Here is a 17702-nt window from a genome sequence, read left to right as displayed (position 1 = left end):
TAACTAACTTCCGTATCTGATGGAACTACATTATCAACCAGTTCCTCTCTCCTGCAGCCCACAGCCTCAGTCTGACATCAAGTGATAACGTCATTAATATACAAGGAATGCTCATCTGGGGGAACATGCTTAAATCGGGCTCTTGACATTTAGGGATGGAATGGAATTCTGTGTTTGTAATATTACAAAACTGATTACACTTGAACATTGCTGAAAGGCTAACTGCTTACATGGCCTCTAAGTCCTGCTCCATTTAAGGAACTGGATTTAATTTGTACAAGGCGCATGTTGACATAAAACCTAGAAGTGGCATGTCATGTACCGTATCTAGTGGTAGGAGGTTTAGCCGGATAGCTAAAGCAATCGCCAGTTACACCAAAGCCCCGTTTCGATTCCCCACAAGGATGCAATGTATGGTGCCTCTGTCCCAAACTGAAATACCTGGGATGTGGCTAAACAGTTGTTTAAGGTTTGTGAAGACAGAGGAAGAAATATATCCCTTTCAGGTTGACGATATGTGCATTCAATCAACTTCCTGGTCCGATCGTCCATTAGTAATTTTTTAACCACATTTTAGAAGTTGTCGACATTTATGGCACTATAAGCGCATTTATATGTCTACCTATTAAAGTTTATGTTTAATGATTCACTTAATATCATAGTATACCTAAAGACCCGGAGCAGTAAACAGTTGCACATACCTGACAAGTGTCCAGATTGTAACGAGGCACTCTCTCCTCGCGTGGCCTCCACTGCAAACTTTATGTTTGTTCTTATCAAATGCCTCTCCGATCTAGAGGGTTTCATGTTTGCTTACCGAGTAACAACTTACGCCGCACTAGTTTACTTGCTTAACAGGTCCGCGACTGTAAACTTTGTTGGAATAAAATGGAAAAAAAATCGGAATTTGCTTTTGTTTTGTTTATCCCGCCGATGAGCTGATAGTATATTGCACATAAGAATTAATTTTCCAAACAAGGGCACACTGAAGTTGACATATATTAACATGGGAGTCAAAACACAGTTTCTTGTTCCTGCAAGGGGCATGACACGCTCACCTTTCCGCGAACACCTGATATTTTTACTATTTGAGAGTGATTCATAAACACATGCTCATGATATAGTTGGAATCTATTGGATATGGGTTTTCTCGCTTCTTCGTCTTCTTCTTATCTTCTTCTTCGTCTGATTATTATTATTTTTTTTAATATATTTTTATATACATATTTTTTTATTACTATTTATATTGCTATTATTATTATTATTTTTATTAAAGCAACAGCTGTGTTTCAGGCTCTCCTCCCAAACTAAACCATTTTTTAATTTTTCATACCAGCTAACATGTAGAGGAGGAGAAAACTACAAAGTGAATTGCTTTTTTCCCCACCTGGACACAGGTACTTTCCTGTAACAAACATTCGTGAAGCAACTGAAAAAAGAGTGGCCTTAAAGATATCCGGAAATCAATAAACTTTTTCGATTTCGGCATTCAAGATCGATCCACGGTTCTAATTAATCATTATTTTACTGGAAGAGCTGACAGCTTCTGCCAAAATCCCACAGCTTTTGAGATAAGGACCTCGTTTATGGCTTAAGTGCAGTTGTATTGTGTCAACAGGTTGTTTCTCACTTGTAAAAAAAACAACTTAAGTTGTACGCAATATGTGTCAATCTCTTCGACATGCGTCTTGGATACGGTAACACATACATACTATAAAACTTTCTGAGAAGTTATGGTAGCTATTTATGGCACAGTAAAAACAAATTTAAATCCTTATTAAACTTCAATAAAAACTTTTAAACCCCGAAAGGGTCACTGTGGCACCATAATGGTCGCTGTACCGAGTTACGTTCCTAAAATCTGGCAGAATCGGCCCAGGAGTTTGCCCAGTCGTCAGGGGTGGCAATTCGCTGTGCAGAGTTGCGTCTCTTGGGCACGCCAGTATCCCAAGATTGTAAGTTCGAATCCCGGTTCGCCCTGATAATATTTCTAGGTTTGTCAGCACCCAAACTCGTGGGGCTTACCAAAGTGGTTAACGTCTGAGACCTGCTCACTTCGGCCCCCAAAATAGCTGAGAAGCATTGATATAACTGGAATACTGTTAAAAGCGGCGTTGAAATCACACACTCTGCCAGAATCTCCCCGATTTGTTAACACAACTACTGTTGGTTGTTTGTGTTGTTGTTTAACGCTAAAGTCCGAAATATTCCAGATATATCCCTGTGGACTGTAATAAATCGGGTCTGGGTCAGCAAAACCAGTGACTGATGTTATGAGCAATCGTCCATGCCGTCGGGGTTTGATAATACGCCAACAAGCATGTCAGCGTGTCTGACCTTTTAGTCTTTCGACAAGTATTGGTTACTACGGATCTATTCTGACAAAGAATTTTCCGCATGAGAATAAATTAAGTAATTTCTATCAGGTGACAAACCACTGGGAAAATATCAGTGTCGAATAAAAAGGGTTATTATATATGTAACAGGTGTGTATGTACGTGTATGTGTCATGCATGATGACAAACTTATACAAATGATATTTATCTACATGAAAAGAGACAATATATCACTATCGGTGTATAAAAGATGCCCATATGTTGTCAGGGAATGAAGTGACATTAAGCAATATGAATGAATGAATGAATGAATGAATGAATGAATGAATAAATGAATCTCTATATTTAATTTCCTACAGATAAATCCGAAGATACTCAAAACATCAAGATTATGTAATTAATGAAAAAACAATAATCAAACACGCGCGCGCGCACGCACACACACACACACACACACACACACACACACACACACACACACACACACACAGTGAGAAATATTGATAAGGTTACCACCCGTTTTTTAGGTTATGTTTATTGTGATATACATACTTTGAGAATTCAATAATAGTGAAATGCCACGTTATGTCATCAATATAATTGTTATCAGTTTTCAGTTGTTATCATTTCATCTTATGTAGATAGATTAATCTCAAGGTGAAACCAACTGTTGTGTTATATAGGTTTAACGGATTCCTAGATTGCTATTCGAGTTACTAAAAATCAATAGCTTGATAATATACAAGGTTTATAGGGTTGAGATTATATTACAGCCACCCTATTGACACAGCATGATAAAATACAAATGTTCAAACAATATTTGGGGGCATAGGTGACCCAGTCGTCTAAGGCGCCGCGATTCGCTGTGCATATTTGCGTCCCTTGGGGACGCCAGAAACCAATGATTGTGGGTTCGAATCCCGATTCGCCCCGATTATGCTTCTAGGATTGTGAGCACCATTCCTTCGCTCGTGGGTTTCACCGAAGTGGTAAACGTCGGAGACCTGCATCACTTCGGGCTTTCCTCCTACATTAAGCTGACACGCCCTGATATAACTGGAATACTGTTCAGATCGTCTTTGTGTCTTCATAATTTGCAACACAACAAGGAGCGATATCACATACGACCTCCTCCTGCCGCCATCTTGGAAGACCACCTGGTCCATCTCAAATAAGTGCGTTTACAATTCATGTTTAAACATTTCTGTATCTTCACTCTTCAAAGTCTCGGATGAGTCTACTGCTGTGCCGACGGAGCTAACAGGTTGAATCGAACCAGAAGACACAGAACTGCTGTCGCCTGATATCTCATTGCTTGAAAAAAAAGGTCCAAAACTAGAGCTTGCTTCTGGACCAAATTGGGGAATTGAGGATGGAGATCCACAATCTAGGTCACTTCTTCGTATTGGACGCGAATGTTCTCGTGCTGAATTGAGAACGCCAACAATGTCGTTTCGCTTGAGTTCAGCAAATGCAGCTATGAGGTCGTTTATCAGTTCCTCTGGATTCCGGAGTGTATTTCCCCGTCTCCATTCAGTAAGAAGCTCCAAGCCAGGGTTGGATTTCATTCTCTCTGCTTTATCAAATATGGAGGTAATAGCATCAATCGAAAAGTTGAGTTCCAGACCAACACTTCTCCATTCTGAATGTGGTAATATGTCTCCAAACGCTGCAAGACTTTTGTCGGTTAGAATTGGATGCATCTTTGCGCCTACAAACATGATCATGATTTAATGTGCATAAAGTGTGCATTGCAAGGTCAGTGTAGTAATTCAATGGCGAAACGACTTTATAAACTGACAGGAAAACGAAAAGGATTGAAAATTGGATGTGAGCCAAAAATTACAAACGTCACCAAAACGTTACTTGGCTGAAAACAGTCTCCGAAACACTTCAAACTGAAGGTCCAAAACACAAATATGATACTCATTTAAATACATCATTATCGCATAACTATTTCTTTTTCATTTTAGTCACAACAAAACATGAGTGTTTACTTTCCCTTGCCCGGGGCTCTTTTACTAGTTATTGAATGTATCCAAAGAAATTATTCTCGAGCAGACATTAAGGAGAACATATGATACTACCTGGAGAATGTCCTGGGGTACCATGGAAGGTTAGAGATGTTGCTCCAGAAAGCTCGTAGGAATAGGACCTACTCATTTGTCCGGGTTTCACAGAGGATGATTTCTTAGCAACGCTTCTTTTTGATTCCAATGGAAAGTATATTTTGTGATCGTGATGACCCCAGCAGTATCGAACGTTTCCATCTTTTCCTTTGGAAGTAAAGTGAATAATAACTTTATTGGTTCTTGACATCCGGTTGAAATAAAAAGCATTCGTTGTAAATGATTTGTCATGAAGCTTAATGCATCCACCAAGAAGAACTTTAATCTTGGTTTTATCTTTGAGTTCGATGTCCCTTGATCTGCTGTGCTTGACTTCCGTCATGCCATCGGTTCTGTGAAGTTCGACAGCTCTGTCCACCTTGGTGAACTCAACGCAGTCAACTAGAAGGTAGTTGGCACCCCGGTGTTGATCATAGTCAATGAAGGTGAGGAGGACACACAGATTCAGCTTCCCGATCGCGTGTTTGGCCGCTATGGATATCTCTTCAATTGGAATGTTTCTCTTAACAGCGACGCAGGCATACCTAACGCAAATGAAATACAAATCTTCATTATAGTTTAGTAGAAAATACGTAAAGACAACTTTAACATATGATTAATTTTCGATTACTGTGAAACATCTAAACATGAGTACGACATCCCTATTGGATAAAGTAAAGCTTAGGGTTGACAAAAACAACAATATCTTTCAATAAATAATTTGATTTCAGCATCCCGTGTTTTAAGAGGCAACTAATGGGATCGGATGGTGAGCTTGGTTGATGCATGTCATTTGCGGAGATCGATGCTCAAAAACTGAATTGTCTGGTCCAGAACGCAGTCATATGGCTTGAGTATTGTTGAGTGCGTCGTTAAACTACGAACAAAGAAACTTTTTTTATAAATACTTGTCTTCTGCCTAATGTTAAACTATAAGGAACGGGATTTCAGAGTACCTGCTGAATGAGGTGACCGGGGCTGTGTAGGTACTGGCACCTTCTGTAACAGCATTTACAACTTTCACATCCTCCCCAACATCTTCACCCTCATCCTCATCACTGTTCCAGTGTAGAAACATAACATCGCAATCCCCCTTCTCAAACTCAGCATCCACAGGAAGGCGTATCTTAGCATCTGCGCGGAGCTCCACTGATGGGCTGACTATAAGAATGTTAGTGAACCCAACAATGCATCGGAACTCTTCATTCTTCTTCTTATATTCTTCAAACCGTTGTTGGTCGATGATGTCCGTCTGAACAAAAGTGTAAGTTACAGCATTAACCCTATCAACTTCTTTGAGAGGCTTGATAACGGTGTAAGAACCTGGACAGAAACGTCGATCCTATTTGCAATAAAGAAGTTGTTCATCCCCGTATCTTATCCTTACTTATTAATACTATTAAGTACAACGCACCATACACTCTGTGGAACCTTTATATACCAGTAGTAACCAAATATCACTATGTAAATTTTCATGTGCGAATTTACGTTTTTTTGTGATTCCCGCTGTTGATATGATCTGATATATCATTATGTAGTACAACTTTTCAATGATGTATCTTTTATTTAGTATTGCGTCAATATTGTGGACTAAATTTTCGTGATTAAATTTGCTTATCGTCTTAACAGTCAGGTTTGTTAATGTAACGCTATGATGGAATGTTTGATCCAAATACACTTGCCACAATTATCAGCTTGGTTTCTTCTTCAACAGCATGTTCAGGAAAGTCAATGGCAATTCTCTCGTCCTTCTCAGAGACAAACTTGTGACCATTCGGCCCCACTGTGGCATATTCCGGTTTTAACTCCGCCGTCACACAAAACACGTCCATCTCTGTCAGCTTGCCATATACACAGCCGCCTTCCTGCAAGTGCGAATACCATAATATATAATGTGAAGAAACACTTCATTCCCTGATCACTGATATATCAAAGAAAATACTGTCATTATGTTCAACCGATAAGAACTAGATAAGCATGTCTAAAAGTTGGTGCGTCTTCACTTCTTCATTTGCGACAGTTCAGCAAATGTATCCACAGTAATTCACATGAAAGCTAATGGCACAATCGTGACACAATATACTATTAAGATCTGGATGGATGCATTTTCAGCCCTTCTGAAAGGTTTTTGGGTAATAGTCTTAAGAGAATAGTTTTATGTCACAAATAAAACTTCTTCCACATGTAGGTAACGCCATTCACCCTGTATGCCTCCTATAGGATTATAATCCGGAATATGTAGTTCTAGTATATAATACCACATTTATATAGGGGGGCATGGGTGGCCCATTCGTCTAAGGCGCCGCAATTCGTTGTGTAGAGTTGCTTCCCTTGGGCACGCCAGAAACCTATGATTCTGGGTTTGAATCCCGGGTCGCCCCGATTTTGTTTCTAGGTTTGTCAGCACCATACCCATGCTCGTGGGTTTCACCAAAGTGGTAAAGGTCTGACACGTGCATCGCTCCGCACCTTCCTCCCACATTAAGCTGACACGCCGTGATATAACTGGAATACTGTTAAAAGCGGCGTTAAAATATAATTCACTCAAATTCATATATTACCTATGAGTGTGAACACAAGTATCACTGAGGAAATACTGTTGTTTCAAGCTGATTGATTATTGTTTTAATTAATAGCAACGTGTTGCCACATCAATATTAAGTTTCTTTTAATGTCCATTTGGAGATGATGTCATTCATTGTTTATAAGGTCAGTTTTTATGTGTCATTGCAACAATAGGTACCGGTTGGCATGGCCTTTGTCACTTTATGTGATCTTAAACTCACATTTATCTACAAATGTACAGCATCGAGTATTATCGCATTTTGGAATGATAGGTTATCTGATCCCCATGAATAAAAGTCCCACGTTGAAATGCATACAGCTATTCCGAAATTTATTGTAGCATTTGAATCATAGTGAGCTCGCAATGTATATATTTGTCAAAGTGAATCCAATATTTTCCCTAAAAGATTCATTGAGACAAGCGTCTGTGTTTTGAGCTACCTGTTCTATGGTTTTAGCCCAACTTTGAAGAACGACTTCACACAACGGAATACAATACTTGTTTCAGGGCTAAGGAATTGCAATCCAGGGCATACAAACCTTGTATTCTGCCGGTTCCAGGTGCCATTTTCCGCCAATCTTCATACAGTACGTAAAAGTGTACAACACTTGGGGTGGAATGGATCGTTCTGGCATCTCCAGGGGAACAATCAGCTCCCCATCTGGAGGCAGAGTCTGGAGATTCTGGACGACCCTGTACACATCGGACACCAACAGCTGATCCTGGTGGAGTCCCAGCTGATTCAAGCACTCGTCGCGTTCCGCTGAGTGGAGAACCTTCACGCCAACGTTTGGATCCCTTCCGGTTGAGGGGAGACCAAAGAATGTCTTCACACGTTCTTTGAAATGAGACAACAAACCTTGCTTTTCCTCGGTCTGATCAATGAGGTGTAATTTCGTCACATCTCTGAAAATTAAGGAGAACACAAGACAGTAGACAGTGTGCTCATGGTTGATATTTGTTCTTAGTGATATTTGTGCTCATTACTGCTCATGGTTGATATTTGTTAATAGTGATATTTGTGCTCATGGTTGATATTTGATAAGACTTATATTTGTGCTCATGGTTGAATGTTTTCGGGTTTTAGAGTCAATTCGATAGTTGATAGTACTGATGCGTAGTTTTTGCAGATTTCTCACCGGCCTTATACGTGGCAATATTTGATACGTCAGTTATACCAGTTTTCTTTACCAAACAATTAATGTAGTGATGTTTACATATTAGATGGATGTAGTCCAATTTTGTTTTCTCTTTTTCAGTTCATCAATCTTCTCTCTTGGTCTATCTTTTGGTATATGCTTCGACCGTATCTATAAGGATGTTAAAGTTCTCAATTGGTAGCAGGTTCTTCACGATATGTTGGGCCATACTTTGATAACTGACAAAGGTGATCATATTACTTACTCTTCATTTGACATGGTTGGGGCTTCTGGAACTAGGCTGGATCTTCTGGAACCAGGCTGGATCTTCTGGAATTAGGCTAGATCTTCTGGAATCAGGCTAGATCTTCTAGAATCAGGCTAGATCTTCTGGAATCAGGCTAGATCTTCTGGAATCAGGCTAGATCTTCTAGAATCAGGCTAGATCTTCTGGAATCAGGCTAGATCTTCTGGAACCAGGCTGGGTCTTCTGGAATCAGGCTAGATCTTCTGGAATCAGGCTAGATCTTCTGGAATCAGGCTGGATGTTCTGGAATCAGGCTAGATATTTTGGAACCAGGCTAGATCTTCTGGAATCAGGCTAGATCTTCTGGAACCAGGCTAGATATTTTGGAACCAGGCTAGATCTTCTGGAATCAGGCTGGATCTTCTGGAACCAGGCTGGATCTTCTGGAATCAGGCTAGATCTTCTGGAGCTGGAACTTCTGGAATCAGGCTAGATCTTCTAGAATCAGGCTAGATCTTCTGGAACCAGGCTAGATCTTCTAGAATCAGGCTGGATCTTCTGGAATCAGGTTAGATCTTCTGGAGTCAAACTGGGTCTTCTGGAATCAGGCTGGGTCTTCTGGAATCAGGCTGGATCTTCTGGAATCAGGCTGGGTCTTCTTCAGGCACAAGCGAGATTCTGACAAAGAGACCAAAGATAAATATTTTGTAAACATAACAAGCACGTCGTCAGTGAGATAATAATGATACGATATGCAAAATATCATCAGGATAATGCATTAACGTGAGTCACCTGTCATGGGCTTTTAGGAGAAGACCTGTGGTAGAGTGATTGAGTGCGTGCGTGCGTGCGCGCTGCGTGCGAGCGAGCGTGAGTGAGTGAGTGAGTGAGCAATTTTTCAGCTATATCATGCCAGATTCCGGTCAAGCCATACTCTGAATACATAAGCAACAAACCATCTCATAGGCATGGTGACACACAATCAGCCAAGTCACCGAACTCAAGCACGAGTGTCAAGCGAACGCTTTAACCACTTAGCCTTCATTAATGTAGGCTTCGGCGGCGACTTGGCTGTCAAATCAACTGTTTGAAATGTTCATTGTCATTTGAAACCTCTTACACCAATAAGAATCGAGTATTAACATGGTAGAAATCATATTCCTATTTCTGACAAAAGAATGAATAAACCAATAAGTCCATAGGTCAAAAAGTCGATGAAAAACGGAACCATAAATCCGAGAGGCAATACTCACGATGCACCGTAAAAGTTAATGACCAAGGCCCAGTTGCACAAAGTAATCATAGCGCTAAGGTGATCGTAACTCCCATACTTTAACATAGGCTTACAACAGTCTTAGCTTTAAGATCGTTTTGTGCAACGGGGCCCAGGCACACTGTCCTATCGATACTATACAGCATAAAACAGCAGCGAAACTTACCATCGGTGTCCTCAAAGCACTATGACAATATAATCTTCACGTCACGTATTGTCACAATCAACATGACGTATCTGATGCAAGTCCATTATAAATGTAGTCAATATAAAGCAAATAAAGGTGTCATCATTTCACAGCAATTACATACTTACGAGGCTTGAAGAGGAAGATATGTTGAAATCCAAAAGCGACCAATTGTTACTTATGTTCAAAGTGTTATACAGCTCTCGCTTATTATTCTAACATACATTACCCAGTTGTTACACAGCCTATTTTAAAGACCAAGATAACATATTTGATCAGTGGTTACTTCAGTAGGTTGAGTTGTACGTCCTCTTTGGTTACTGTGAGATTAACAAGTAGTTTTGCCAGAAAACCCCAATGCGTGATTGGTTGTGTGTAGTAAATTACGTTTTGATACTAGGATTTGAGGTCTTACGCCGTGGTGTCTCTTGTCAACTTTTTACGCTGATTTACCCAGTGTGTCATTTAACTACTCTAGTTGTCACACTGTGTCCCGTGAAAGCAAGTATCCCTTAACACTAAATGTATCTGCACAAATAACAGGGCTGGTATCGGACTCTCCGTATCTTCCCAATGGAAACGTGTCGTGTCTGGTAAGCTCTATCGTATCTTGCCACAAATTGATATCTTGAAAATTCGCTCTATATCCAAATGACGTCCTTTTGAATGTCGTCATAATCTCATGACGTCATTTTGTTATAAATGTACTCACGTTGTACTACTTATTCAAATGAAAACAAGAATGGGTTCCTTTTATTTAGGAGATGTACATCATGTGTGATACGATTTGCAGCTCTTTATTGAGTATGAGTATAATAAGTTGATATGAAATATGTCCCATATGAAATTTCCGGATATATGTGTATACATGATGCATTTACATAGAAATAGAATGTGTCATAAATGACATACACGTTTCATTTAGAAATATATATCCTAGATCTGGATAAATGTAGAGTCCATGTAAAATCGCCTGCTGTATGATCAACAGGTAGAAAAGGGCCGAACAAAGAGAACCAATCAGGCCCTTGAAAATGCAGATAACAAAATAAAATAGACGTGTATTGACCTAATGTCTTGTGAGGCTTAAATTGAATAGATGAGGACTTTGAATATTTATTAACTGCAGGGCAAAAGAAAATATACACCCATGCTTGTTTGTGGCTAAAATTGAAACAAACAAGAGTGAGTGAGTGAGTGAGTTAATATTTAACGTCACATCGGCAATATTGCAGCCATATCGTGACGAGACAAAATTTGACCCCAACAATACATATGTAAACTGTATAAAATTCTGTCGACGAAGGACAGTAAAACAACTAGATTATCACATATATATGTTTAAAACTAGTACAGAACCATAAAATATGGCAATTCATGACATTACAATAGATAAAATTGGGCTATATATCACCAGCAACTAAAGTGAGGTCACCATACTGAGGACCATGGGGACTTACAGTACCTTTGCTACCTGCATGGACTCCAGCAGGATTTACACCCTCCCTTTAGTCACTGGCGACCATTGACAGGGTTTAGCTGGAGATTTAAAACCAACATATCCTCTCAGGGAGACAATAATTTTACGCTACTCCAACTCCCTTCGAGGATATAGCCACTATCTCAGTTAATTATCATATACTACCAATTTATAAAATATATATTTGAAACAAACAAGAAATGGTTATTCGATTGTGATGTATTTTGATATCACAGTTATAACATCTTGGTATTTTATGAATTTATTTAAATTAAGATTGAATCAAATTGTCCCTGGATTTTTATTATGATGCTTCACACTGTTGAAAACGAAAACAAATTGCTTGCCATAAAAATGCATTGTTGCAAGAGACTTTTTGAAAAATGAAAATATTTAGGCTTATAGTTTTAATGTAATGTTTTTAAAAATTTATTTTCATCTGTAGATGAAAAGATATCTAGTCTCTGCACCTAAAGTGAGTCTGCTCTGTGTTTACGTTTTGGACATGTTGTATTCACACATTTTTCTCTCCTTAAATGGACACACAGACATATCGTAATTTTGGAGGTAACTGATTAAAAAAATATTCGTTGGTAATAAATATAATACAGAACCCGTTCCCAGTTCGTATTAAGCTTATATCAAACGTAAAGTAAGGCTAGCGTTACGTATCATAATAACAGCATGTTAACAGAGCATTCCATTTCATATCAAGTACTCGTCCCTCGTGGAATAATGCTTACCTGATCCAAGTATTCATGCTGATGATCACAGAGAGTAAAGTAGCTGTTATTGTAGATAGTATATTTATTTTGAATATAACAAGGTGAGCTACAGTGTCGAAGCATATTGATCTTGATCAAACAACTTTCGCGGAAGGGGTAAGCATAACCTGCTCTACCATTGGCACCAACCACTGACACACTTTTCATAAAAACGTAAGTGTTTGTTTTTTGCCTTACTCCGGACCCAGCAACTTAAATCATTACCAGATTTCTGATTTACACCGGGTTTCAGATAGGTGTCAGTAACTGTAGTTTTATCCCAGGTATAAATATAGGAAGGAAATTATGTACTGCCGTGTTCTTTTAAAATCGGTCCTGTTTAACGTCCGTCAAAAATGAAATTTTTAGAGACCCAAGTCATCACTATATTTACCCTTTTTTTTCTTATTTCCTTAAATGTGAATAATTTACACATATGCAATATAATATACATGTGAGTATTTTGGTCATGATGCACACATGAGTAGATTTGTATACAGTGAGTGAGTGAGTTGTGTTTAACGCCGCTTTTAACAGTATTGCAGTTATGTCACGGCGTGTCAGCTTAATGTTGGAGTAAAGCCCGAAGTGACGTTCACCTCTTCGTTGAAACTCACGGGCACGGGTATGGTACTGACAAACCTAGAAACATAATCGGGGCGAATCGGGGTTCCAACCCACAATCATAGGTTACTGGCGTAACTCTGCACATCGAATTGCGGCGCCGTAGACGACTGGGCCACCCATGCCCCCTTGCATACAGTGTAGTTGGACTGGGTGCACATGCATTTTTACAGACATGTAATTTTACACGTATTGCTATGGCAGCTTGTTCATTGATCCTGAATAGTTCTTGGACTGTAGTCTCCTGTGGTTTTACACCTTTGTCTAGCTCTGAACAAAATAACTCAAATGTAGGTTGGCGATACCAAAGTTCTCTTTCCATTCGGCGAATGTGCCCACGATTCGTCGAAGTCACGAATCCGTAATTTTTCCAGATATTCATCTCCCGTATTAGGCCACATACGAGTGTGTTAGGAAACGTTCTTCTATGTACACAATCATACCATGTTCAGATAATATCATGTTCACAGCTTTCTTTCAACAAAACCCAGCCCGTTTTTTTGCATCGACGAATACAAGAGGATACTGTGCAAATCTATAATGGGGATTTATCTCCGAAGAAAGAAAATGTGTGCTAGACTTTGCCAAGTCCATGACCAACGCAGCCTTCAAGTGTTTGCCAGACATACTTGGCAAACTCTAAGGTCCGCACAGTTATTGAAGATCATCTGGAAAGATGAGAGAAGTTGATTTGGACCTAACAACTTCAGTTGAAGCCCTTCTTGATGGTAAATCACCCGCAGATGTGGTCCTCAATGGTGGCCTGGACAAGGGGTCATCTTCAGACATGCCACTATCGAAGGAGTCCCGGGACATCTTTCGTGTGACCTCAAATGTCTGTGAACTACTGGCACCAGTTTCATCTTGACCACCTTCCTCAGCGGTGCTATCTTCAGTACAGACGCTGTCCTCTATGGGTTGATTTCGACTGTCAAAATCAGATCGTCGTATCTCTCTGTTCTCTCTTCGGACATTCGTGACGATATAACCATCATCAACGAACATATGGTGAAGGTGACCTATACCCGCAAGTCACCGTGGCTTCTTGGGTCACCGCACAAGCGTGTCTCGAGCTGTACAAGACCCTCAGCCCGTTCAGTCACAGGGCCTTGTACTTCGACACGGACAGTGTCATTTACATTCATCGACCCGGCGAATTGAATCCTGAGCTGCGCAATACGTTGGGAAAGTTTACAGACGAACTGAACGGAAACACCATCAAGACGTTTGTGTCGGGAGGTCAAAAAAACTATGCCTATGAGTTAATGAACCCCAGACCCGATGGAACGCGCACGACCTGCAAAGTGCGAGGGTTCACTTTGAATTACAGAAACCAACAACAACTCAACTTTGACAACATGAAAGGACTGATTGAGGGGCAACGGTTTGGGGAGGAGGCGAAGAAAATCAGGTTGCATCACCCCCATCAGATCGTCCAAAGGACCTCAGCAAGGGAACGACCTTGTGACCCAACCCTTCACAAAAGACTACCGCATCGTTTATGACAAGCGACGCATCGTCTACGATTCAATCACAGACATGCCTGTAGACACGCTCCCCTTTGGGTAGGTACAGAGACTAAACCATTTTCAAGATGTTCCTCATGCTTTGTTGGCTGTTGGCGTTTTATCTGGAAGAGAGACGTGTTCGGAGAGAGTACCATGCATTGCTCACTTCCATCCGTGAAGCCGTGATACCACGGATTGAAAATGGATCTACATACACCTCGAGAGACTAAAAAACAGTATCGAAATCTGACCAATGAGACGCTAGGGTTTTGGACCAATGAGAGACCGTCCCCGTCCCCTGCTTTCTCTCCCATGGTACAAGCCTGACCCTATGGAAAAGAAACACAACGGATGTGCCAAACAGGGTGCTGTGTGGGACAGAATCCAGCCAATGAGAAGGTCGGGTTCTTCACCAATGAGAAGGCTGGATTTTCCACCAATCAGGAAGCAGGGATTCAGTGCCTTTAAATACGACAGACGTTCTCTTGCCATCACTTTTCACTGAACTGTCCAAGCAACATCATCATGTACCAATGGGAAAATAGTTACTAAAGAAGAGGGGATACAAACCATGGTGCGAGTACGAGACCCTTAATGCCTTTCAAGAGCTAAGTGTGATGACCTATGCCGGACATCGTGAAATGACCGACATTATGGAGGATCAGGTAGCTCTGAATTGGCAGATGTTGAGATCGAGTGCCTTGTACAAAGATTACCATGACGTAATACGTGAGAAGGTAAAGATCGTTGAGGCGATATTGCCACCGGGGAATGCGATCTGGATCCCCAGCGTGGAACAACGTGTGAGTGACAAAACAATAAACCTTGATGGAAACGGACAGAAACGAAAACATGCTGAATCATACACCCTACTTGTTAAAAAAAGAAGCAAAAATGGACTATCAACAACAACAGCAGACGCAGTAGCAGCAGCAGCAGCAGCAACAACAACAGCAGCAAACAACAACACCGTCGGCAACAGTAGCAGCAGCCGCCACGGCAGCAGCACTCGCAGCAACACCCTTACCAGCAGCAACAACACCCACAGCAACAACACCCAAAGCAACGGAAGCAGTAGAAGCAACACCCCCACCAGCAGAAACACCTTCACCAGCATCATCAGCATCTTCAACAGCAGTAACAGTACCACCTGCATCATCGGGCAGACCTGTGTGATAACTGTGACGAGGGTTGTAGTCCGCTTTTGTCGCATTGTTTCGCATTGTTTCGCATTGTTCAAGTTGTTATTGTGCATCATTAAACAGGGCTCTTTGTGTCTTGATTGATCTCAACTCCTATAGGGTGCCAAACCGAGGGTAGAGGCTGAGTTGAGATGTTGTCTACGTTGTCTGTCTGTCTGTCTGTCTGTCATGTCTGTGCGCATGCTCGTTGAAAAAAAAGATAAAAGAGTCAGACCATGCTTGCAAGGATTAGTTGCCTTGTGTCATCAGTCACCCTGAACACAGGATAGAGTCTTGTCATGCTGATCGTGCATGTGCCGAAACTATGAGATGAGGAGAGGAGACTTTCATAAAAGCAGGCAACCCGCTGACCTTCCTTCAGTAGAGTCACAGCCATCATGGGGCAAGCACACTCTGCCAATGGGAAGCCACAAACCCTGGAAAGAACATCTGAAGTACGCCAAAGTCCCCTGCGAATACGTGTGTGTGTTTTGTCCTGTTGGAGAAGTGAATGAAAAATACAGACGTCTGATGTCCGAAGAAGCATGGAAGAGAAAAGAAGAGTGTCTTGTTCACTACTAGTGACAAAGTTTCCTGTTCACAATAATCACAGGGACGCCCCCTCATCCTGTGGCTTTTGTTTTGTTGGTTCCTGTGAGCGAGGGAAATAAAAAAAGTTGAAAAAATGGGTGTTGTGTTGTCTTTAGATGGGGAATGGCATGCAAACCAGAGGGAAAAAACAGGATCGACATGCACACCCAAGAAAAAACAGGATCGAAATCTGGCCAATCAGAAGCTTGGGTTGTCGACCAAACAGAGGGCGCGCTCGCCCTGTTCGGGTCTCTGCTTGGTCGAACCAGGGTTGTGCTTTCTCTCCCATGGAAAAACCCAGAGTTGGGCCGTTTTGAAAACCGAGGCTATGGCCGGGCGCCGGAACGGACCAATCAGCGCATTGCGCGTTTGACCAATCAGGAAGCAGGGTTTCAGTGCCTCTCCTATAAAAAGGGATCCCTCGAGTGGAGTCGGTGTCACTTGTGAATCATTGCATCGTGAACCATGCCACGACGAACCATGCAGACATCCTGGCGCCTCCAAAATGGCGGCACTTCCAGCTACCAGAATCTCGGGGATCCAAGATGGCGGCACTTCCGGTCCAAGATCGCTGCCCTCAACTACTCAGGCACTTGTCCTGCAGTGTCCGTTGCTGTAGCAAATCGATTCCGAAGGTGATGCAACCGGATGTCTTCCACTTCTGGGATGATCTTGATTCGAATTAGTGCGGGTATATCGATACCATAGTCGATATATGGTGCTTGGGTGAACGTTTAAGTGTCTTGCAACGGCAGACTGGGACTCTCCTGCTTCCAAACGTCCAATGGCGATATTTCGATCAGCTGCTTGGCATTTTTCGATCTCCGTTCACGTCAGAAAATTCGTAATGAACTGATGAATTTTGTACGGTCCGTTTAATCAGTGTCACGTGCATTGTGCTGAAAACTTTTTCTGAAAGCAATTTCTGTGCATCCTTTGCAGTTTGGCTGATAAACGTTTACAAAAAAACATTTTGATATGTGTTTGCGCGCAATGCACAACAAACATGACATGATTAACGGGAATTAAACATAATAATTGTCTTTATGACGATTGCTGGGGAAAATAATCTAATTGGAATTCTCAAAACACCTCTTTTTTTAAAGAGTGTAGTTTACATATCTGCTAATGGACATGAGCACAGGTAGGAGAACCTTCTGAGGGTATGTCCTCGACGCTTGGCCTCTCTGTTGATTCAACATCGCACTCACCAATCAGGCCTACTAAAGACCGCCGCTACTGCGGAGTTGAGTCTCAATTCCAGACAAACGACAATATTTCTCTCTTTTAAAATCCCGAAATTCGACACATAACCCACGTACTGGCGCCGGCAATGCGTAGATGTCTTCTTTTTAAAACATACTAGATGATTTCCTTGGACCCGAAAATCCGATTTTTTTCCGGGTGATCCTGCTGGCGGAAACGCACAAGCTGAGAATTACTTCCTGTCACGTGACGATACTGTCACGTGGCAGGATACAACTAATCTATGTTTAACTTTTGTTTGTGATTACCGTCAACCCCAGAGAATCATCAGTACGGATTATCTACCGAAAAAGATTCCAATGTGAGTAAAAGGCATAGTGGTGCAGTACTAGTAGTAGTGAAAAAATCCCCTAAAAGCAGTGATGACACCAGGCCCCGGGATCATGAAACTAACTTAAGACCATATTTTGTCTTAACTCTTAAGATTTGGAC

General features: G+C 41.2%; 2 protein-coding genes across 2 annotated transcripts; one reads left to right on the top strand and one right to left on the bottom strand.

Annotated features, from left to right (window-relative positions):
* Positions 1-3517: 3517 nt before the first annotated feature.
* Positions 3518-8428, bottom strand: LOC139477336 (ankyrin-1-like). The gene is made up of 6 exons (XM_071259889.1): positions 8415-8428; positions 7550-7916; positions 6127-6309; positions 5401-5696; positions 4424-4989; positions 3518-4047 (listed from the first exon to the last, which is right to left on the bottom strand). The coding sequence occupies exons 1-6, from the start codon at positions 8426-8428 to the stop codon at positions 3518-3520; spliced, it is 1956 nt and encodes a 651-aa protein (XP_071115990.1).
* Positions 8429-14873: 6445 nt separating this feature from the next.
* Positions 14874-16643, top strand: LOC139477335 (putative uncharacterized protein DDB_G0285119). The gene is made up of 2 exons (XM_071259887.1): positions 14874-15422; positions 16491-16643. Exons 1-2 carry the CDS (start codon positions 14874-14876, stop codon positions 16641-16643), a joined length of 702 nt encoding a protein of 233 aa, XP_071115988.1.
* The last annotated feature ends 1059 nt before the right edge of the window (positions 16644-17702 follow it).

This window comes from Haliotis cracherodii, unplaced genomic scaffold (assembly GCF_022045235.1).
Source record: "Haliotis cracherodii isolate W230 unplaced genomic scaffold, xgHalCrac1.p SCAF_33, whole genome shotgun sequence".
Taxonomy (NCBI): domain Eukaryota; kingdom Metazoa; phylum Mollusca; class Gastropoda; order Lepetellida; family Haliotidae; genus Haliotis; species Haliotis cracherodii.
Note: the sequence above shows the minus strand (reverse complement) of the source record. Positions and strands in the feature narration are given on the sequence as shown.

Coding starts and splice junctions, on each gene's coding strand:
- LOC139477335 (XM_071259887.1), top strand. CDS start 14,874: ATGACCGACATTATGGAGGATCAGGTAGCTCTGAATTGGCAGATGTTG. Junction 15,423..16,490: donor GTGTGATAACTGTGACGAGG/GTTGTAGTCCGC, acceptor CGAACCATGCAG/ACATCCTGGCGCCTCCAAAA.
- LOC139477336 (XM_071259889.1), bottom strand. Junction 6,310..7,549: donor TGGAACCGGCAGAATACAAG/GTTTGTATGCCC, acceptor TCGCACTTGCAG/GAAGGCGGCTGTGTATATGG. Junction 5,697..6,126: donor AAACCAAGCTGATAATTGTG/GCAAGTGTATTT, acceptor ACTTTTGTTCAG/ACGGACATCATCGACCAACA.